The sequence below is a fragment of the Condylostylus longicornis genome, unplaced genomic scaffold (genome assembly GCF_029603195.1).
Source record: "Condylostylus longicornis isolate FDR11 unplaced genomic scaffold, ASM2960319v2 ptg000010l, whole genome shotgun sequence".
Lineage (NCBI taxonomy): Eukaryota > Metazoa > Arthropoda > Insecta > Diptera > Dolichopodidae > Condylostylus > Condylostylus longicornis.
This window is the reverse complement of record NW_026577979.1, coordinates 15,563,695-15,588,954: the sequence shown is the minus strand read 5'-3', so window position 1 is coordinate 15,588,954 and position 25,260 is coordinate 15,563,695. Positions and strand designations below refer to the sequence as shown.

General features: G+C 25.4%; 1 protein-coding gene across 1 annotated transcript in view; it reads left to right on the top strand.

The window, feature by feature from the left end:
- Window positions 1-8,400, top strand: part of LOC129618930 (uncharacterized) — a 29,976-nt gene extending 21,576 nt beyond the window's left edge. The window contains exons 13-23 of the mRNA XM_055533958.1: window positions 39-201; window positions 266-389; window positions 449-632; window positions 707-1,016; window positions 3,376-3,467; window positions 6,822-7,056; window positions 7,175-7,263; window positions 7,379-7,544; window positions 7,618-7,732; window positions 7,831-8,014; window positions 8,069-8,400. Coding sequence (XP_055389933.1) covers window positions 39-201; window positions 266-389; window positions 449-632; window positions 707-1,016; window positions 3,376-3,467; window positions 6,822-7,056; window positions 7,175-7,263; window positions 7,379-7,544; window positions 7,618-7,732; window positions 7,831-8,014; window positions 8,069-8,397 — 1,991 coding nt within the window. The 3' untranslated portion in view covers window positions 8,398-8,400. The remainder of the gene's footprint in view (window positions 1-38; window positions 202-265; window positions 390-448; window positions 633-706; window positions 1,017-3,375; window positions 3,468-6,821; window positions 7,057-7,174; window positions 7,264-7,378; window positions 7,545-7,617; window positions 7,733-7,830; window positions 8,015-8,068) is intronic.
- Window positions 8,401-25,260: the final 16,860 nt, after the last annotated feature.

The following is a 25,260-nucleotide window of genomic DNA, read 5'->3' as shown; positions in this document are numbered from 1 at the left end:
TAGAAAAGTCTAAAACTGTATATTTTGTTTTATTTCAGCTTGTGATAATTATGTTAATTCGTTTCCTAGTCAAGTTATAAGAAATTATATAGTTGGGCTTCGACAAAAAGCTGATGTTGCTGAATTTCCTCACATGGTTGCACTTGGGTATGGAGTGGGTTCCTATGAATTTCGTTGTGCAGGAACATTAATATCAGATAGGTACGAAAAATTTGTATGTCTTTATTATTTAAGTGAAATTGCAATTTAATTTGTAATATTATAGTTATGTGTTAACTGCTGCTCATTGTATCGAGCCATCTTCTAAACCAGTAATTGCTCGTATGGGTAGAAATAACATAAAAGATGATGATACAGATAATTATTCACCTACTGATGTTCGAATACAGGTAACTATTACATGCATTCATTTTATTTTCTTTATATATTTAATAAAGTTTTAATTTAGAATATTATCACGCATAAGTCCTATAAGAGCGTCGAATTTTATAATGATATTGCTCTTCTTAAATTGGCTCGACCAGTAAAATTTACTAATGGTTTACATCCTGCTTGTTTATACACAAAAATTGATGATTTAAGTGAAACACAAAAACTAGTAATAACAGGATGGGGAGTAACAGATTTAAAGTGTAAATGTTTTAATTCGCAATATACAACTTAATTGTTCAAAAAAATTTATAAGCACTACATTAATATTTTTCAGATCAAAAAACGATTCATCTCTTACAGAAAGCTAATGTAAGAACTGTGCCACTTAATAAATGTGCTGCAAAACCAGAATTCAAAAATGTTTTTGCGATACCTAGAGGAGTTACAAATTCCCAAATATGCGCGTATAGTGAAGTGTCTGACACCTGTGAAGGTGATTCTGGTGGACCATTACTTATTGAAGATGACAAAAAGGTTGCTACTGTGATTGGTATTACTAGTTTTGGAATGTCTTGTGGAACTAATACACCAGGCCTATATACTAGAGTAGCTTACTATTTAAATTGGATAGAGTCAATAGTGTGGCCATAATAAATTATTTTGAGCTTCACAATTAAAAATAGCAATTCATTTAAGACTTATAAAATATGTAATTTTATTTTTTTCTTTAATTGTATTTTTATATATGACATGTAATTTTTATTAACCGTATTGTAAGCAAATTTTAACTTATGGAAATAAATCTAAATTTTGAATATATGTACATAAACTTTAAGAAAACTTATTATTGACACTTTTCCCAAGCATTGACCTACCTAAAAGAAAAAATTCAGATGTTTTTTGGCAAAGAGCTGAATAGACTTCAATTAGACCGCAAATATTTTCATTTATTGTGAGAACAACTTTAAACAACTAAATCAACTATACAGGCATCTTACATTGATAATAACATACCACCTGTGCAGGATCGGGGTGGGAGTTAAAAAAAAACTGACTTAATATGATTATGCGGCATATCGTTGAAAAGGATTCAAAAACCTCTAAAATTTTTTCGACAGCTTTATTGAACAGCAGTTTTCAAGGTCCCAGATTCCGAGAAATTTTTTTAAAAAATTAATTAAAATTTCTGCCGAGTGACATGTATGCAAAGTAAAGAAAAAAAATTCTACGTATGGTGAATATCAATTGGCGGCATAATGAATTCTACCGCGATCATATTTTTTTCAAAATTTAACGCAAGCTTTACAAAATTTTCTAAAGGTTATCAAGGCTGAATAAAATTGTAATACTAACTTCAATTTATTACTTATATACGTTTAGCCTAATAAATTCATACCAAATAAAATTTTGAGTTAAGATAAAGTCAAATAACCAGGGATTGGGAGAAACCAATAAATTTTGTTAGCTGCTTTAATTACGATTGTATCACTGTTTTATTTTCCAGGGCTTGAATTTATATGAAGTAGTATGGGATCGCAACTTTGAAAGTTTACTAAAATATCTACAAAGATAAAATTAAAGAGACTTTATGTCTGATTGTCACCAAGGATTCTTATGGAGAGGTTTTCAAGAAATCAAGAAAAATGTGTAATTATTGCAATTATGCTGTATTAGTTTATTAGGTCTACTGAAATTCGGTTGAAATTTTTTAAACGTTCTATATTTCTTATTATTATTAACCATTAGAAATTTTTCTTAAAGTATCCTAATAAAACCGGCTTAGAGATAGTTACCATGGGTTATTATTAAAGTTGGAATTATAATACCTATACCAATCTCTACTTTTATTGTCAGACTTACTTCCTCTATTTTTCAAATTTCTGTTTAAATTAGGATTTAAAAACTAAGAGACAATAAAAGCTAAAAAAATTAGGGTAATTTATAACAATACAAATCATATACGTAAAGACAAACTATAGCTTACATGAGAACAGTTTTTCAAAAACACTCAAATAGGGAGTCTAGATAAAACATTTTCAAAAATTCCTGTGAAATATATCGGAAATTGACAGCTTATATCAAGAGGCAGCTTATATCAGTTTACTCTCAATAATATTTTTTAATACATTGTATAAAATCAATAAAAAAACTAAAAACAAAAACTATTTTTGTATTACACTCTGCAACTCTGTATACGTCTTATAATTGCAGACTATAGAACAGAAACAACATAAAATTCTCTTATTGTATGCAATGCGGTCGGTAAAATGTAATTAACCACTATATTAACAGTTATTTGCTTGTCACAGATATAAATCAAAAAATCAAAGTAAGACATTGAAGAAAAGCTCTAGCAGAAGATAAACAAGTTAGTAGAGAATTATTTAAAGAAAAAAACTAAAATTAAAAATGTTATAAATAAAGCTATGACGTCAAAAGAGAATTAAATTATGTAATTAAATTTGGAAATATTCAGAAATGTTATTCTCTTGATGTTATAAATGCGTCCATGGGAAAACTGAAATATTTGTATAACAATTAAGTATGTGATTTATTAAAAATTAAGAATTATAGTCGGCGAATATGTTCGAATCTTTTTCAAATTTCTACTCAAAGAACAATAAATTTGAAATAAATGATTTTATATTAGTTTTAAATAATTTATAAGTTGACGAATTAAAATAAAATAATTTCGTCACCGTTAAAGAGTGAATTTACCCAAAAATAAAAAAAATCTTTCGATTTTATTTGAATTAAAAAAAAACCACTATGACTCAATTTTTAAAATAAATTGAGAGAATTGACGCTAAGTTGAATTTTTTATCTTGTAAAGAACGTTCTCTTTAAATCTCTTGTAATGTTAACATAAATCCTTCGCAATTTACTTAAACTCTTTTCCCTGTAAAAAAAAAAGAGTTGTAAAATATAAAATAAGAGCTGAGAGTGTAAAATATGTAAAATATTTCATTGACTTTTGAATATAGAACTTAGTTTTATCTTAAGCGAGTTGGTTCAGGGCCATTTGCAAATTGAAAGAATTCTTGATATTCATTATGAAAAAGTAATCGGTCTTTGCAAATACTTACAAGCAAAAGGTACAAGTAGCATCCTATAAAATTCTGACTTTGTCCCTTTTCCTTCTTCACTTTTTAACAAAATTCATATGCAATATCATTTACATATAGGGGACACATAGAACTGCGGTTTAATAGTATACTATTATATAGCGTATATACTATTATATATATATACTGTATATGACGCAGCTTTTGTAACTGTGACATTTTAAAAATTAATTTTATCCTTTTTTAAAACCATATTAAGAAAAATTTGTAGTATAGTTTATTATATTATGCTTTAGGCTACTTAATTGCCATTGAACCGTATATACACCGAACAATAAAGATATTTAATTTTTCACTTGAATATAATAGGCGTCAGTTCAAATATTTGGACAAACTCAATATTTCGAACGTTATAACATTTATATTAAACTTTATCACACCTTTTCTTATATATACGGATCTTATTTATTTTTCGATATTATCAGAAAATCAGAGTCAAATTTCATTTTTACTAAAAACTTAATAAATTTAATGAAAAACTTGAATAAAAAACGTATAAAGTTGTGAATGTCAAATTATCTTCGATATTTTTTTAGCTAAATACAAGGCAAATAACGAATAACTAACAACATACTTAATATTTAGTCTAGCTTATTGGTAACTAATTAAATTAATATGACGATACCCTATATATGTATGGGAATTTTATTGAATTTTTTTACTATAGCACACCTTCTTCCTATTACTTCAACTCTGTCTGTCTGAACAAAATATTTAATATTTTTGGAATTTATTTTATTTACATAAGTACACATAAATATAAATATGAGAAAATCAAAATTTTCAAGCAACATTTTATGTTAATTTTTATTTTACAAGAAAAAAATTCAAATTGAAACAAAAAAAAAAAAACAAAAGAATAAGAAAAACCCATCGAATCAGATATAATCATTAATAAATTTTTGAGTCGTTGTCTTGAAATATCCGTCACATACACGGATTGTATAAGCTCAGTTTAGAGAGAAACTTTCAACTGTTAAGATCATCGGTAAAATATTAATTCGCGAATATTAAATTTCATACATAAAATTAGTTATAAAAAAAACTAAGTGATTCATTTCTAATTTTTAATCTTCTGAAAATCAGCTATTCGAATTCGAAATAAATATAGAAAAAAAAAAACAAGTTTTTTACTTAAAACAATGAAAACTTTTATTTTCTAATTTCATTAAAAAAGAACGTTTCTCATTGCGGTAAATTATATTTTTGCATTACATTATTAACCAGTTTTTATTTTTAGTAATAAACTCTAAGAATTTCAAATGAAATATTCAAGTAATTTTGAAATTAAAATAATAAATCACGGTGTTTAAATACTAAAAAAATTTATTGTGTATAGATGGTAATTCTATAAGCTCGTGGTATTGTAAAGTTAGTCATTTTCAATAATTAAAAATTTTCAATCATAAAGTTTTAAAGAATAAGAAAGAAAAACCTGTTGTGTTGTTTGAATAATAAATTTAGAATAATTAAAAAAATTTTAATCAATCACAGTGTTTAAATCACAATTTCCTAATAAGCTTTAAAAAATATTCAAAGCGTTATTAATAAAAATTATAAATTTTCATTTTTATTTCAGAATTAAATTTAAAAAGTAAAGTCATATTATAAAAATTATATAGAAATCAAAATTTAAAAGTAAAATTATCGGAAATAATTGACTGTAGAACACCAGAAAAAAAATAAGAAAATGTCAACCTTAAAGAGAAATATTGGAATATTTTTATTGCAATTATTTGTGTTATTAAACGGCTTCAATGAAATTCTCAGTGCTTCAGACATATATGGTAAGTTGGAGAGAAAAGAAAAGAAAAAGAGAGAAAAAAAAATATTAACTAAGTTTAGGTTATCAATTTGTTTTGTTTTTTGATTTTTGACAAAAACAATTTAGTAATTACGTTTCTTATTTTAATTCATGCGTATACGTCATATATTTTTTGACATAATATTGAAGATAAACGTCAAAACGTCATAATATTGTGACCTTATACACTAATGAACAAACAGAAAAACAAAATAAAATATATTTTCGTGATACTGTTTGCAGAATTCGGAGCATAAGTTGTAAAAAAATCAAAAAACAAAATTTTAAAAAATTTTTCAGTAAATAAATTTGCATTTAACAAAAATTTATTTCGGTTATGCAAATAATAGTTAATTTGGATGTATGTGTTTAGTACGAATATTTGCAAATACCTTGAACACCTTAGAGAGTTACTCAAGTTATGAGTTATAATTAGTACACCACAAGCCACGAACTTATTGACTTTAAATATTCGATTTCGCTTTCAATTACGATGAGTAGTTTAAATGTTTATACATATATTAAATTGAATAAAAGAATACTGTGATATTATTAAATTGTTTATTGTAAGGGATTTGATATTGACCCACTTTATTGTTTATTAAATACTATTTAAATACAAGTAGATTCAAAGATAATTGATTAGTAAAAATATTCTGAGAAAAAAATATAAATAATAAATTGAATGTGTTATCAGTAAAGTTTATAATAGATTGTGTTCCTGTGTATTTTTACTTCAAGTCGAATACTTCAATAAGTATTTTGTTAAACGCAACTAAAATTGAAAAAAAAAAATTTTCGTAGAGAAGAAAACGAAATTTGGACAGTAGATGTTGTTGCATTATTTTGTTAGAATAAAATATTTTCGAATCCTCATCCCCTTCAAGTTATTCCAATTCGTATAAAACCGATAATTTTAACGAACAGCTGTAGCCCTGTCTAAATAAAAAACAATTTGTAACTATACATTTTCTATTTTAAGAAAGTATAAATAAATTCGTCATGGTAATCGTTATCTCAAAACGACATCTAGCTAATATCCGAAAATTTGTTTCCGAGCGACTCGGGCTTCTCTCAAACCTTAATTTTATGGATATCGAGCCATTTTACATTTTATTGTACAGGATTTCTTTGTGCATCCTCAGTTATTACTACTTAAAATTTAAAAAATGTAAATTTTCGATCCCATATTTTCAAAACACCATAAGCTCAACCGAATTTCTCTAAAGGCAAAAACTGTGACAGTAACCTCAAAAGTATACTCTTACGCCCAAAAAAAAAAATAATTTAAAATTAAAACTTTCGCAAAATTATTAAGCAGTGGAGAAATTTTTAAATAAACCTAACCTAAGTACGTAAATGTGCTATTTTACAAACCTTGAGTTTGATTGGCTCTAAGAATGGTTCGAATACTTAATATGAAAAAGAAACACAGAAGACTCAAATTTATTTTTTATGCTCTTCAAGTGAAGAAACATATTTTTAGTTGAAGTTATTATAATATAATCTTTCTATTTTAGAAGGAAGTTCATGTCAATGGAAAGGAACTCCGGGAATATGTACATTAGTCGAAAACTGTATGACATTACAGAATTATTTAATAACTGGAAAACTGTATTTAAAAGATATTCAACAATGTAAACATAATGGTACTGAAATGATAGCATGTTGTACAGATACTGAATCTATAAGATTATATTTCACAAAAAGAGATCGCAGGTCTGTTTCTCAATTAGATAATGTTTCTACGCATCCGTAAGTACACTATTCATTCTATACTATTTTCAGATCTATATTTTGTTTTATTTTAATTACAATATTATGTTTTCTTTTACATGATTGTTTCCTTCTTCTATTGTTTTTACTATATTAGTGACTTTGCTAGTGATTCTTTGGACTATTCTGAAATGATGCCTGAAGTTGAATCGAAAGCGCTCAAAAAACAACGTCCTGCAGTTAGAGGTTAATTAAAATATAAAAATATTTATTAAATTAAAGTTGAAATTGAAATTAAAATAATTCTAATGCATATAGCAGTTTTCATTCTTACCGTAAATTCTTTTGCTTTAAATTACAGCTTGTAATAGATTTAAAAAGGAATATGCTGAACTACCTATACCGATAGAAAATAGAATTTTTGCAGGGGTAGAAACTAAAAAGGATGAATTACCACATGTTGTTGCTCTTGGCTATGGAGATCCACAACTTGATTGGGACTGTGCTGGTACTTTAATATCTAGAAGGTGAGTACTTAAAGAATAGCTGCACACAAATTTTTTTGCATTTCTTAATTTTAATTACGTATTTTATTATAAGGTTTGTGCTTACCAGCGCTAGATGTGTTCAAAATGTAGGAAAACCCCCAGTTGTGGTTCGTATTGGTCATGTTAATATTAGAAACGACAAGTCATATGATGATGTTAAAATTCAGGTAATTATCTCGTTTATTTACTTAAATTTTTGTTTTATACGTTTTGTGCCCTTCTTAAGTTCTTAAGTTTTAAATTTTATTTTATTTTAAAATTGTAGAATATTATAAAACATGAATATTTTGTATCGACTAAGGGTTACAATGACATAGCTCTCTTAAAATTAGCAAAAAGAGTCAATTTTTCATCTAGTATTTTTCCGGCCTGTTTGTACACACATGCTGAAGATATAAGTCCGGAAGTCGATTTAACAATATCAGGTTGGGGTATATTAAGTGTAATTGGTAAGGCTTTAATATTCGTTTTCAATTTAATGCTATCATGGTGAAATATTTTAGAACGGGAGCAAAGTGAAATTTTACAAAATGCAATAACTCATTTCGTTCCATCAGAAGAATGCTCAACAAAAGAATATATTAAAAATGATTCACGTCTACCAGATGGTATTATTGAAAGTCAATTGTGCGCTTATGATGAATTTGGTTCCGTGTGCCGCGGTGATGCTGGCGGTCCATTAGAAATTAGAAATCAAACTTCGATTTCAACTGTAGTAGGAATAACAAGTATAGGATTATCATGTGGAGCAAGAACCCCAAGTGTATACACACGTGTATCAAGTTATTTAGATTGGATAGAACCGAAAGTGTGGCCAAAATTAAAAAATTAATTCTTTCTCCTAAAATTGAATAAATATTTTATTGTTCTATGAACCCATTTTATTTTTTGTAAAAAATTATATTTTAATGATATTTTCGTGTTATAGCATTCTAGTTATATATTAATAATTAGCGACCGAATAGTCGGTTTTCTTTCAGTAGCTTAAATCGCCTTTTAGACGAAGGAATCAATTCCAAAAAGAAATTATTAGGTCCTGTTTTAACAAAATTGTTGCAATTAATTTTTAAGAAGAAATGTTTTTTCATTTGGAAATTAGATTTGCTTTATTTTTCATTCCGCAGTTGAGAGTGTACCTCTTCCGCATTTATTTCAAATTTTCTTACTTTAACATCTTAAACAAGTCCGAAATGTTTTTGTTTGAAACTCCCAATTCTCCTTGAAAAAACAATTACTGTGAAACAATTTGCATCCCTAATTTTTACAATATTTTTTCCATGAAACATATTGAAAAACTAGCCAACTCTAAATTTGAAATCCTTATATTCTATTTCTTTTTTATCGTTAAAAGGTATACCGTATAACAAACCATGATAACGGTAAAAAATTTCTATCTGTCTTAACTTAGCATTTTAACGCATCATATGTATAAGAATACCATACATACATTTATATTTAACTTTGCATATGGTGGTCAGTTTTCCAGCAATAAAATAAAGGACAATAAATACAGAGAAAAATTCTTATAACGTTCAAATTTTGACGAACGAACACAAAATGCGTTTCGTTTTTTATTCGTATTCGTTTTTTTCAAGTCATGCACCGAGAAATAAAATTATACGGTTCCAAAGCAACAATAATTTTATTATCAAGATTTTTAGTTGAAGTTTGTCAATTGTGTCAATTTGAATACAGGGTATAACACTAAAAAAGAATATATGCAGGTGATAAGGTTACCCTAACGTAGTTATTTACATTTAAATAGGAAACAAAAAGTAAATAAACATAAGAACAACAAGTGCCAATTCTAATATCGTAAATATTTTTTGAATAAACGTTATGGACAAAACAGAGCTTTCATATGTTATTGTTTTTGCTAAAAGCCAAAAAGCTTTTAATTTTATCATGCGTTTTTCAAATGTTTTGAATAAAATATGGAAAAAAATACCTACGGTATTACCAGATATTAAAAATATTTCTATTTTTGTTTACATTCCTGATATAAGGAAAGCAGCCTGTTGAATGTCTATATTGAAATTTTATACATTATTCTTTAAAGCTTGGGGAAGAATTTTTGATTGGGATCTTTTTGTTTCTTTTTAGCACTTTTCCAAAAAAATTTTGAAAAAAAGTGCTTATTAGTTTCACTCTGTCCGTCCGTCCGTCCGTCCGTCCGTCCGTCTGTCCGTGTGTCTGTTTACAAAACTTCTACATTCTTAAAGATAGAAAGCTGAAATTTAATACGTACATAGATCTTTACTAGAAACTTATTTTCGTAGAACAAAATTTTTACCTATCTCCCCCCCTCTAGAAGTTATACCCCCCCAAAGCACTAAAAATGGCCTATTTTAACTATTTGTTGCAATGAAACCATAAGCATTTTTGAAATTTTTCAAACGCAGAAAGGCAGTGGCTTGCTTCCCCTACCGCGGTATACTATAGTTAAATTTTAGAAAAACAAAATGGCCGTTCAAATTTACCGTTATCTAAAGTCCTTTTTTTCCAAATTTTTGATGTCGCTTTTCTTCTAGACCCCAGCATGTAGAAGCTTGAAATTTTAGGCGCTTTTAGACATTAACAAGTAGTTCATTTCGTTAGAATAAAATTTTTTTCCATCTCCACCCCCTCTCAAGTTATGGCCTCTTGAAATTTGTAAAATTTGAGTTTTTGACACCTTATATTTCCGAAACCGCAAGCATTTTCAAATTTCTATAAACACAAGAAGCTAAAGGTAAATTCCATGACATTAAAAAATATAATTATTTTTCTTAACTCACACAATTAACCCTTAAAATCGAGCATTATGTTAACCACACTTTATATTAATTTTTGCTTTATTTCAAAGACTGCATGTATGCATCATCCTAAATATATGCAATCCTAGAAATAGTTTTGTATATGAATGAAAATAATTTTAATAGTGTGGTGGATATACATAGACTGTTTTTAAAAGCAGAATTTTCACTTGTTGAAGGGAAAAGTGCTACAATACAAACCATTGGTTTGACCCAACTTTATTTATAATTTTGCTCCTCATATATTATGTACTTTTGTTTTTATGTATGTATATAGGTGGAATTCAAAATAAAAGGAATATTTGTTTCTAGAGGTATCAATTTTTTTTAGTTGACTATTGAATGATAACGGAGTAACATATTATAAGGCGTATAGAGAGAGCTCTAGTGAACAAAATAACGGAGATTATATTATGATGAATTTGTTGGTTTTCGTATAAATTTTTTTTGTTTCTTCTTTTCTCATTTTCGTTATTGCTATTTTATTTTTTAATAACGGTATCTAATTTAAAAAAGAAAAGTTGTATTCTATAGGTAATATTTTTGTTGTGAAAAAAGGGAAGTTTTGAAAAAATGAAATGTATAAGAGTGAATGAAAGACAACAGAAAGATAATTTTTAAATATCGAAGTAAGTGTAAAAGAAAATTCTTTTTATTTAGTTAATGTTCGTACTTCAAGATGAAAGGTTATGGTGTAACGGATTGAGTAAATGAATAAAAATAAAAAAAAAATGATAAAATAATTAAATTTTTTTTTTTTTGAAATTATAAATTACAAATATTTGGATTACAATTGGATTATGATTTTTTTTTATAATATAAAAATTTTTTGGGAAAACAATTAATAAAATAATTAGTAATATAAAATATTAAAATATTTGAAAATAATTAAAAAAAAAAAATTCAAATAAATAATAAATTTAATATTAAATTTATTAAATTCATTAAGTATATTAGAGGCGTATTTTAATATTAATAAGTAACATACTTAGTAGTCAAAATCAATTGAGAAATTATGAAAAAAATATAACGAGAAATCAATAAAGAATATTAAAAATTAAAAATGTAATGTACATTTTCTACCCTTAATAAGGCGATTACAGTTATATTTAATAAGAAAATTTATGAATTATTTATTCTAAGAAATAAATTTTATGAAAAAACAAATTAGTTTATATATTAATTAGTACAAAATAATAATGGTTATAATACAGAATAAGAATAATTACTTTAATATATTATTCTAAATTATAATTAGATTTTGAAATTACATTTTGAATAAATTACCAATACGTTATATACATGCATATATTGGAATGAGATATTTTATTTTTCCAAACACATGTACGGAAGTTAATTGTATTATTAAAGAAAAACTAAAATTATCGGAGTTTATAAAAATTAATATAAATTAAAGTGCTGTGAAGAGAGGGAAATTTTGACAAAAAATTATTTTATTAAAATACATAATTAAAAAAATTATTAAATAATTTTGTAAAATACGAAATTAAAATTAAAAATTAAGTGAAAATATATAAAGCGAATTAAGGCGAATCTGTGAGTTTAAAATATTTATAATTATTTCTTACTGTACAATAGTTAATATAGTGTGTATTTAATAAATGTTAATTAATTGTTTAATAAAATTTAAATTATCTATAAAAATATATTATTATTAGAAAAATGTTTCATTGAAAATTGAGTGCAAATTTTAAAATAGAAAACGATTAATTCTATATGTATTCATAATTACGAAAGTATTTATATATTATATATTTTTAAATAAATAAATATTAATTATTAAAATATTAATAATTATAATTATTATTGTAGTATGTTGTTTAATTATTCAAATATTTTATAAGATCCATTATTATTCTAACGAATATAAAATAAATTGCGAGTACAATTATTGTATGTTTTTAGGCGTGAATGTACCTATACCTAACTGCATAAAATGTAATATAATTGGAATAATATAAAAATTTATAAAATTGCATACTTTTAGGGAGAGTGCTTAAAATTCTATTGCTAATTAATTTAATTATACTACATACTATAAATAAGAGAGTTTGAAGTAAAGTGAGATTTTTGAGAAATAAAAAAAAAAAAAGAGTAAAAATTTAACAGAAATTAAATATAAAGAGAAAAATCGTTTGTTATTTGTTTTAAATATTCAAATAAAATGAAGAAAAAAAATTATTTTTATTTTTAAAAAGCATATGTTTGGATATACAACCTCATAATTGAAAAAGTACATTTTACGATTTCATTTATTTATTAAAGGTAAATATTAAATTAAAAAATTATGAAAACATAATATTTAAATAAAATAATGAAAAAACGAAATTCATAATTAAAATTCTCACAATTGCAGTATGACAATTTCAGTTGCACGATTTTTTCGAAATAATGTTTGCATTTCAGTCAAATAAATTAAATATTTTACATTAGATGCCTTTAATTAATTGAGGAGAAAAATGATAGCATAGGTACCATGATATAGGGCATAGCTGATGAATTGCAATTTTTAATTACAGGATTTGTGTAGCCCTCTGTGTGCAAAAAACTAAAGTCTTTAGTCTTAAATTAAATTACTTATTTACATTTCTCTCCAATAAAAACACAGTAAGTGATAAAGACGAAAAAATCGTATACTTATACTAAAAATTACCGACTATACTTTTACAGGAGGATTGGCTAATCTAAAATACAACGATAGTCTTTCCTAATTGAATTTTATCATTTAATATTATTTAATTTTCGGCAAAAGAAATAACAAAAATATCAAAGAAAACATAAAATATTACGGAATAATCAAAAAGAACCAAAGAACAACTATAAAAAAGTATGTCTCGAAAATATGTTTTTCTTTTACGTAGCTGATTTTCCTTAACCGATATCTTTGTACGAGTACTAAAATATCCTTTAAAAATAAAAAAGAAATAAGGACAAGAAATGTACGAGTATAAAGCAATATTAAAGGAGAAAAACAGGAAAAAACAATTAAGTTTTAAAGTCAAGGTCAGAATTTCAATTGCCGAATTTCCAAATTTTAATTTTGCGACTAAAATAATACAAACATACTGTATATATGTACGCATAAACACTATTAATATTATTTTGTCTTTTTTTTTAGCCATAATTGTGAAGAATTCAAGCATAAAAGAATAAAATAAAAGTAAAACTAAATTCATTTGAATAATGATTTTTCTAAAAATCTTGAATTAGCTGAATTTAAATATTCAATGACATAGACAATGTTTGCAGACGAATTGATGACTCTGCTATTTCTAACTTGAGACAAAATTAAGATCATAATAAAGTGAATTCAACAGAAATAAGGTTTTTTGAAATATAAAAAAGAAGTCATCAATCTCTTAAAAATTTAATGAACTTATTACTGATAATTTTCATTGCATAGGTATAAATCTTAATAAATATTCTTAAATCTTTCTTATCAATTATTTATTATGAAAAGTAGGATGGAACTGTGTCTATAATCAATGCACTTACGCCGAGTACATTTTTCTAATTCAATTGAAATTTAATTCTAAAGTTTTTTATGTAATCTTTTTCTGATCAATTCTAGAATTGTTACTTAACTTTAACTTACTCTTGTTTGAAAGACGATGGAAAATTTCCAAGACGAAACTGAATTTTCCTAATCCTTAAGTACGAAATTTTATGCACAATAAGTTCATTACTACAATTTTTTCCATGTTTCGTAATAAATACGATATAAAATATTTTTTGCTGGTATGCAAATCTATTTTTGTTTTATTTACTCTTATAATATCTCGATTAATTTCCAAAAAGTGTTGAAATAATTTGCTTACAAGTTTAAATTTGTCTGTGCATTTATAAAATTTCTACAATTTTTAAGGCAACAAATTGAAATTTTATATTAACATTTAACCTGCTGTTTCTTTTTTTGGAATTCGGGTTCTTGAAGCACTGAAAATATAAAACATTGGCATAGTCCTATCCCTATAGTCCAAACAATGGGCAATTTCTAAATTTGAAAAAAATCACTGTAAATCCCCTTTAATTTTAAAAATTTTAAAAAATTTTTAGTATGTCGAATTAAGCCTAAAAATTACCGACTATTTCAAATTATTTTATGACTATTTTTTTTTTCAAACTTTTCGATTTTGAGATTTTAACTTAATTAATTGGTATAGTGTTTTAAATATGATTCATATTTTTCCCGTATTTTATGTCACAAGGAATAATTGCTATAACTTCAATAATTTTCAGTAGTTCTTCATATTAAAAAAAAAATTCAATTACAATAAAATATATCAGAGTCAGAACCGCAAGGGACCCAGGTTTCTTTTTATGGCTTAGACAAATTTTACAAGATACACAAGTTTTGTGAAATTTCAATCGCAAATTTTTCCCCGACCTTCGATATTCATACTTCGTTTCGTTACTTAGTAAATCAAAGGAGTAATGACAAGTGTTTTTAGTTTCAAAATATTTTCAATTCCGGCATTGTCAGTCTAAAAATGTATTTTCCTCATAAATTATATTTATAGCTTTCGTTAGTTTGACAATATTTCCGCTTCTTAAGCACTAAATTTTTTTGCAAAACCTTTAACCTGGAGTTTTTTTCGCAATAAGAGTTTCTTGTCGTTATCTCATGGATCCGCTTTGACAAGTATAATTGTACTATTGAATTAAATTCTTTCAATGAAATGTGCTATTTTGAAGAACTATTTTATCTGATCAACTTTAATTTTTATTTATCGTGCTTAAATTTTGTTTACATAAATTTAATTAAAAATAATAACAATATTTCATACTAAAAATTGGTAATATCATTGAACAGGTATACAACTTTAACTCAAAATATTTGTATAGGTAATTATCTAAAATACAAAAAAAAAATGGTGAAAAAAAGCAGTTACAACACAAAAGTTAATTGTTGTTATTATCATTTTTCCGTTATCCTTTCCTTTATTAAATGTATTTTAGATTTGATAAACGATAAATTAACTGTACAAATATTTTTATAAGCACATATACACGAAATGTACACTAAAATAGTAGTTCTTGTCTATATGGGCAGGTGTGTTTAAGCATGTCCAAATTATGTTGTTTTCATTAGGTACGGCGTTGTATTTATTTACAAAGTAGTTACACAACATTTTGTTTATTTAAGAGTAATATTAAGAGGGGATGGGGTGGGAGGTCAATAATAAACATAAAGTTTAATATGAAAATTCGAATTTTCGGTAAAAATATTAATTTTTTTTTTCATATGCAACGCTACTAGTCTAGTAGAAGTCGTTTTTCTTTATGAATTTTTTGGAAATTAAATAGTAAATTCAAGTTACAAGTCATATTTTTTTTTTTTTTTTGAATTTTTAGTTTATAATTTTAATGAGTAATTTGTGAATTTAATCCTTTAAAATAGCTCTACATTTGAATAACATTCTTCTTACAACAGCTCTGTACAGAGAGCTATTTTAACAATATATGAGAATAAATATCTACAAGTAGTTTGCATTTATTCAAATTAAACCCAAACTTTTCCCAAAATTTCATGATATTTTAAGTTTCTCCAGAATCTTTAAAACTTCTTCAAATTTTTTTTAACTGAGTTATAAAATTATGCTAAAATATTTAACAAATTATTAAATTTTTAATTAAATAATTGTTATAATAACTATTTTAATTGTTATAACACAATAAGTGCAGTGCATAATTTTCAGAACTAAGTTAATTATTATTGTGTAATAATGATATCAAAGTTTAACTTGAGTACATCCTTGTTAAATCCATATAGAGTTTGTAATATTTTTGAGTATAGTTTCTCACAAGTTTCAAGTTTCCGGGATTCTAAGTTAAAAGTTTTTATAAAAGAAATCAAAGTATTCATGGTTTCTATTTTTAGCAACTCAACTAAATATTCACACCACACCGTTCTAAATTTTAATGAATAATTGTAATAGAAATATATATATATATATTGTACTACTCGTATAACACTAGTTTTCATTCGCCAATTTAACAGTGTCATGTTGATAAAAAAATAATTGAAAGGATTAGTAAATGAAAGAATTAATTTTGGCTTACAAAAACGGGGTTTACATCTGATTAGTCTGATTAGAGTTAGCGACTATCTATTTAAAATTTTACGCTTTTAAACCCCTAAAATTGCAAGCTCTGATTGCAATAATGTGATGCTTTGACTGAACCTTTAACTTTGCTTAATAATTGATTCATATTTATTCGCAATCTATAAACGTACTCTAATTTTTTCAAAACGACCCTAGAATTTGTTTCTTTTTCATAAAATTTCTCTTTAAAATTAAAATGTTACCGCGTTTTGATTACATAAGAAGAAATAAACCCACATTTCCTGAAATTTATCGCAGTAATTACCTTAATCTTATAGCGTATTTAAAAATTATTATTTAATTTGAATATTAAATTTGTTGAAATTTCAAGGACTATGTAAAAACTTCAACTTAATTATTCGTATTTTAAGAAAATCATATAGAATATGTTCCACAGCGCTCTTGTAATTTATGACGAAGTAAATTTAAGACTGAAAATTATGCTAAACCACTTAATATCATATTTTTTAGTGTCTCTATATCAAATTGCCTAAAAAATTTTATCTTTTGCAGTTTGTTTAACTAAAACTGATTTTTAGGGGTGAACTCTGGCAAACAATATAAATTTATTAAAAAAAATTATGACAATAATATCAAAGTAAACAATAATTAATTAATTCCAACTATACAAGTAACGTTTCGGAAACTTTCCAGGTGTATTTTGTACATACTTAATTTTGTAGATAAAATTTTGAAACGAATAGAGCAAAAAAAAAAATTAATATGAAATTTTCCATGTTCAATCGATTTTTATAAAAACAAAGAAGTCCTTTACTTAATCAATAAACTTAAATTTTGTTTTAATCACTAAATTTTTGACTTTAATATTTTATTTTGAAATTTGGAAGGCACGCAATCTAAATATTAAGTGCATAATAAGAATTATTTACCGCCAAGTCGATTATATATAAATTAAAGTATTGCGACATTTGAGTTTTCGTTGTATAAATTTATATTCAATTAACATTTGGTTAGTTTAGGACAATTTTCAAGAGATCAAATTGAGATTACAAATTGAAATTACTATTTATTGGAAAATATCAAACTGTAATTTGAAAAATCTGGGAAATTTGAAATGAATACCTATAAAAGGTGACAACAAAATTTTTTTTGTAAGCAACAAATTTCTAAATAGCCAGCTAATACTTAAGGTACAGATATGACAAGATTAAATCTATACGACAAAGTATGGTGGCTGTTCACATATCAAAGTGAATTTATTTTATTGAGCTCATATTTTAGATCCAAATTCATTGAAATAATTTTTCAACAGACAACAATAATTGCAATCAAAATCTGATGTTAATCAGCGTTTACATTTTCATAAGACTCATTAGATTCAGATTAAATCTAAGATTCTGTCGTATATGTATGTAAACAGTATACCTGTTATACCCATAAACATATGTACATATAAAAGTAATTTTATAACAATTTTAACCTGACAACTCGAAAACATTTATCATCTCTTAGGCACCTATATCTTGTTGCCATTTCCAATAAGAGGTAATTTTCAACGCATATAAAACTTGTGTTTCAGTATTTTATTAAGGCTGTTATTTTCTTCGCTTTTAAATTTTTACTACATGTAAAATTCTTAACTTTTATTTGTAATTTGTTTATTCAAAATAAAATTTAAAAATTCTAAAATAATGAAAATTCGGGAATGCAATATATTTAAAATATAAATTATTTTTTTCTAAAAGAAACTTTAAAAAAACACAATGCTCGTAAATCACAAACAAAATTTAAATGTTCTTAAAAGTTAGAAAGTGGAATCGTATTAAGTGCCAAAAGAAATAAATTAAAAGAATTCAGTAAGTGATTACCAAATTAAAAACAACACAAAGTAATTAAAATAATTACGATTTTTCTTATTTTTTTAAAAACATTTTCTTTAATTTAACGAGAATTGAAAGTGTAAACTAGAATATATAAGCAGTTGAGCATGCCAACTATATGATATTTTTGTAATAAAGAGATATTAACAATTAATTGAAATTATTGTGTAAAGAGTGTGACAAGTTTAACAATTTTTCTCTCGAAAAATCTACTCCACTATAAAATAAACAGTGTGTTTTTTGCTAATTCGATCTAGTTCAATTTAGTCATGAGCTATGCGAAATATTTCTTTAAGAGTAGTGAATACCAAAAATTTCATACCCAGATATTTTACGACTTCCGCATAACAGGTAAAAAGATATTTGATATACCAAATTACGAATACCTTTGTCAGTTAGGGAAAACTGTAATAAAACGATACTAGAAAAATTAAGGTTTTTTTATTTTGAAAATAAAATATGTGACTCCGAAATTTTATGCTAGATGTTAACTATGCCCTTAACGAAGAAAGAAAGAATATGAGTGTTTCTTTCGCTTATATGAGTGTAAGCGTGATAATGAGAAAGAATTGCTCTGTCCTTCCAAATTTTATGATTTGTCTCTCTTTTACAAAAACGAATTAATAATTAAAATAGCGAAAACCGAAATAAATTTGATCGAAAACGACCAGCTACCTGAAACCTTTTAAGGCGATAGCTGGAATCAGTGCTTATTAAAAATTTTATTTAATTTAGAATGACAATGTCCGGTAGATCTCTTAATTCTCATAATTTTGTATTTTAATTTTCAACTACGGAATATCACATTTATAATACTCTCTTTATATAGATGCAAAAAATTGATTCGGTTAAAAAAAGGGTTCACACTACTTAAATAATGTGAAATAATCAAATTAATTTTATTTAAAAAGCTTTTTCAGAAAATTTCTTATATGATTTCATTTTAAAATTTGAATTATTCTTTGGCTTCTTTGTTTCAAATTAAAGCTAAGAGAAAAAAATTTATTGAGAACAATAAAAGCCTCCTTTTTTTCTCTCCGTGTTTTCTCGTGTGAATCGAACTAAAAGTATGTTTATGTTTTCTCACAGAAAACAATAATTTTCCAAAGACGATGAAAAGAAATGAAAAACATTTTTTTGAATGCATTAATTATGAATAAAAATTATTTTCTTTTTGTGTTTTTAACAAAGTTAATTAAAAATGTTTTTAATATTTAGAAATTTTTGTCATGTAACCATTATCCTTTTTATTATACGCATACTAGTGTGTAAGAATTTATGTATGCGGTATATGGAAAAGTTTATTTTTATTACAACAAGTTTCAAATCCCATTTAATAGCTTCAAGGTAACATTTAAAATAATAAAAAAGTTAAAACAAAAATTATAAACGATTTTTATGCTAACATGCTCTTTGTATTCCTTCTTTATTTTGTACAACAGCCAAGGATCATTCAACATTCCATTTTATTTATCTTTATAATACTCGTATACGGTCTCTATTCGGCATTCTATTATGTAATAATCTGTTCTGACAAGTTTTCCAGAAAATATTTTTTATTACATTGAATTTTAATGTTAAAAAAATATTGTATGTAATTTCACTTTTTGAAAAAAAAAAAACCATTTCACAACCACGCTAACAAAATATTGTTTTTATGCTTCGTTGAAAAGGAAAATTATAAAGTCAATTTTAATAAAAATTTTTCATAATATCCGAAAACTCATATACAAATAATAAAGAAAAGCTATCATAATTAATTTGTGAGAGTTGATTGATCAGCCTCACGCTGTGCTTGTATACAGGATTGCCAATAATGAAAAAATTAATGAGTTAAATATTCGAAACAAAAAACGAGCTAAATTTAAGCGAAACACATGCCAAAATTCATAATATACTCAACTTTCCAAGTAAAAGAACTTATTTGTAACCAAATTTCAATTTTTTTTCAAAATTGCAACATTTTACCTTCAAATTTCATGTTAGATTGTGTCGGAAAATCCTGAATTTTCTTTCCCCCTCCCTTGTTTGTTACAAATTATTTACGAAAGTACATATTTACAAGTTATACAACATAAATGGGCCAAATTTCATTTAATATAAAAGGAAACGGGCCATGGGGCTAAAATAATTTAAAAAGAAAAACGTACCACGTGTAGTTCTTTTGAGTTTAAGTAAGAACACTGCTTTTGTATAACAAATAATTGAGTGGCTTCGAAAAAAAAAATTGAAAATTACAGAAATAAATGCAATTATGTGAAAAATTTTCATGTTACTAGAAGATTTGTGTAAGGCAATTTTTAAGAATTCGAAAACTAGTAATGGAAAGCTACACCTAGTATATTACTAGCTTTCTTATTATTCTAATACACCTAGTATATTAGCTTTCTTAGTATATTACTTTGTACACCTAGTAATTAAACTGAATTTTCGGGTATTGAATTTTAATTAATAATTTAATGTTTAACAACTTAAATTACGATCCTTGGCAAGTTAGGAACTCTTTTGAAATTATTTTGCAATATTTGAAACACTTCAAGAACATTCATGCAAAAATTCAATTTTAATTTACAAAAGTACAAGAAGTCTTGCCTTTATACTGTTTGCAATATAAAGGCGCAATTCGGAAATTTTGCATTAATATTACATTGATATTAGGTTAAAGAATGCGAAAGCTGAAGTATTTAGATAGATAGAGAGACGAAATTTTATACAAAATTTATGATACTTAAGTATAACTTATGCAATTATTTAAAGTTTTCAATAGTGAGTAAGTGAATTATGCAAAAATTTCAGTGTAGACTTTATTACTGAAAACTGCTGATATGAGAGTTTTTTTTAACGCCATTAACATTACAAGAAAATTATCATTCTTTCAATTTTTTGGATTTCAAACTTCCCGATTAAAAAAGGAAGTTTTTATCATACTTCGCTTGCGTGCTGCTTTTTCTTTTATAAATTTTCAATTTGCTTCTAAAATTTTCTGCCCGAAACCAAATTGAAATTATTAATTAATTGGTGTTCATTATCAAAATGATTTCTGGTCTACATTTTAGGTTCAAATCCATAAATTTTGAACTTTCCAGTTTGTTTGGTAAAAATACACGGTGTTTGAATGACAGTCCAACCAACTAAATTTCCATAATTCAATTCTAATTGTGTTTTAGTCATGCTTAATATTATAATTGTTATTAAATATGCTAGTTTTTGTATTAAACTGCGCAATTTATGAAAATTTTTCAATTGCAAATATAAAAAAGACTTTTCTGAACCAACCAAACTCAACCATAAAATATTTTTAAGGTAAAATGCTTTTTGAAATTGACATTAAAAATATTGCAAAAAAAAAAATTCGACCGATGTGACCCTTCTAGCGTAAACGTACTTAGTTTTTATTTGATCGCTCTTGACATCTAATTTAATTTTACCTTTTCCGAATTCAAATAATTTCGACAAAAATGCGGTAAGTCAATATAAAAAATGAAAAAATTTCGATTAGATATTTGTGTGTAGGAATGTGTTTGCTCCTTTTCTTTTCCATAGAAAAAATTAACATTTCGCTTTTAAATTGTTTTCCAACAACTTGTTGCTTAACAAATCGCCATAATACAAAAAAAAATAAAAATAAAAAAATTTATTTTAATTTTTACTAAAATTTATGAAAATAATGGATTCCAATGTCATGGTTATCACCGCATCTGTTGACGAACGAAAGTAGCAAAAAAGAAAAGCAGGAAATAAGGAAAAAAAAATAAAAGTGGAAGACAACCGTAAGGATGAGATGAGGGAAGTAAAAATAAAAACTGTAATAAATTCAGAAAAAAAAAATAAAATTTATGATAGAAAAAACATGAAAATTGTTTTGGTCAAAATTTTTATAGACAAGGACAAGGACTTAATAGGTTAAAAAGTAAAAATTGTCAATTTAAGAATTTAAGTATGAAGGAAGACATGAAATTATACTCGTTGTTTTCAGCTCATCAGAAATTCATGTGAACATAGAAAGATTTTTTAATAAAATTTTCAAATTTAAATTAAAAAAATTTGAATTTTTCTTTCCGTCTTTAAAATTGAAGGAAACTGTTGTGTATGAAAAATAAATAAAAGTTTTCACGTAACTGCTATGATAAAAGTAAAGAAAACGTGAAATAATGAAAATGTTTAATATACATAAGATAATTTGGCCACAAGGTATTTTTTTTAATAACTTTATAATTTTAAAGAAACCACCTGCAAATAAGATACATGGGTAAGTGCATAACATTCAACTCATACTTGTAGTCATTATTGTAATTACAAAATCTTAAGGTTTAAATAGTATGACTTCTTTGTGTAGGTTTTTTAAAAATGAGCTCGCAAATTTATAAACGAACCCATATTACATTCTTTAGATTTATGATTCTTGGTTTCTGCAATAATTTTAATTGTATTTTGATATAAAATTTTTGTATTGGTGTATAAATGCCTTTAATGTGCTTTAATTTAAATAATTTTGTTAAAAATTAACTTGGGGCTAAGGAAAATCTATTTATTTGGTTTTAAGTTTTTGGAAGAGAAGCATTCTGATTAATGTTTTTATACGATAAAATAGGGTTGAATACATAGGGTGGTAGCTTGCATATGCTACCATTTGGGTCCACTGATTTTCATTACACGCCAACTTCTGTAGCGTACTGTAAATTGAGCAGTTTTACAGATGACATAAAATTTATAAAGAAAATTTCTTCTGAGGGCAATTGTTATTTGTCATTGAACAAATTAGACCATTTTGATTTCTAGTGCCGGTTTACAATTTAACGTTCGTAAATGCATGAAACTAGTCAAGGTTCTGTTCTAAGATATTTTCCCGTAAACACGACCATGGTGGCGTGAATTGTGAACAAATATTATTTTCCCGGCTTAAGTTATTAGTGTTTTGCTCAGCATATTTCGTTTTGCTATCCAGTTTGTTTTTTCAAGCTTGAATTACATCTAAGAACCGATGTTTACGATCTTTTATATATCCGAATGACATTTTTGAAGCAATGACTTGAAAAAGAAGGGCTACTAGCGAGAATTTCTGAAAACTGTTTGTTATCTAGCAGATTAACACTTGAGATTTTTAATTATAACCTTTTCTTTCGTTTTATTGGGAAATTACAAAACCCACAGATATCTAAGCCAAGCTTTTTACTCAATAAATCAAGAACAATTTTGGAGAAATCGATGTATATGCATAAGGTTCCGTTCATTTTATCTGAATTTTTCAAAACACCGCATTTTTATTTTTCCATATATTGTGATTGATTAAGAGTTCATTTTGATATTAGAACTTTATTTTGTTTTTTTACCAAGAAAAAAAGTATGGAATGGAAATTCTATATCAACCAAAGCAAGAATTTAAAATTTAATTTAAGATTTTCAATTTTGTTGACTCATTTTTGTAAAAATTTAAATTTTAATTTATATTAAAAATTTATAACCGCGCTAATAATTAAATAGAATTTAATTAACAAAAAAATATTCAACAGAAATCTTTAAAACAAGAGCCTTGAAAAAAAAAAACAAAATATCTATTGCTATGCCGTTTCTAACGTTGCCATAAATTCTCAATTATAAACAACAAAAAATGTAAAGTAGCACGCCACCTACATATTAAATGCAAATACCAAATTACCTTCAAATTAAAATTTTAAATTTATTTTCGATTGTCTATAAAAGATAAGCAAATTAAAATTACTTTGAAATAAATCTTAAGTATTTTAATTTTTCTTCGCGAAATTCATTAAAAAGAGGGAATTGAATTATCTATATATTAGAAGAGAAATGAAATTTAATTTGGGAACATTTTATAGCATTTTGCATTAGAAATCTTTAATGTAAAAATTTAGTCTACCAAACCCATTTTTTTTGAAATAGCACATTTGCATTTAACAATATAAGTTTAAAGCTTTTGTTTCTGTAGATATAGATAATTTTCATAGTACGGTAAGTGCTCATGTATTGAAATAATTCGGTTATTATCACGAAATTTTGCATAAATTTAGGAGAAGTATTAGAGTAATAATTTTTAGAAAATTTATATACAATATTAAGCTTGAAATTTATTACTAGCTTTTTTGTTAAGTAATAAGGGTATTCTTTTGGTTTATAGGACGGTTACATTTCTGGTTTTATAAAAGATTATACATCTTATAATATCGAAGAAATTTGACATTGAAATTTTGCAAATTTCGAGCATAAATAACTCGGAAGAGCGAAAAGTAACTCCTAGTAAAAAAATTATCGTTTCAAACTGTTAAGAATTGAAATTCATTCGAGTTGTGGCGAATATTACACAGAAAATTAGTGAAAAACCTTTTTTAGAAAATAATTAATTTTAACTATTTTATTGGCCCGATTAACATTTCTTATGGTTTTTTAAGATTTCCTATTGAAGCATTATAACTTTAAAAAATGGGAAGATTATATAAAAATTTTATTCGCAAGCAAAATATTATTCTAACTAATTGTGTTCAAAATAAAATTGAGAACGGTGTACAAGTTTTGTAAATATGTGGATAGAAAAAAAACTAAAGGATGAGGTGTCTTCTGATGGGTCAAAAACAAAGAAAATTAATTAATTCAATATTAAAATCATGGTGGGAATCAGAATGATTGAGATTATGTCAACGAAACTGTTTGACATTAAAACCGCAAATTAATACTGATTCAAACGTTTTCTTCAACTAAATTTTATCTGTAGTTCATTTCGAATGAAAGTGGATGTCAACCGGCTATTTTATTAAATGATTCACATGAAAAACTGAAATAATAAACTTAAAGCTTAAGGAATGCTTCCATATTTAGGTTTGACGTGCTGCAAATTATTAAGAAAGTTTATTATGTGCCGCGGATTTATTCTAAAGTAGTCTATAATCTTATCATTTCTCATTGAAATAATGTCACTAAT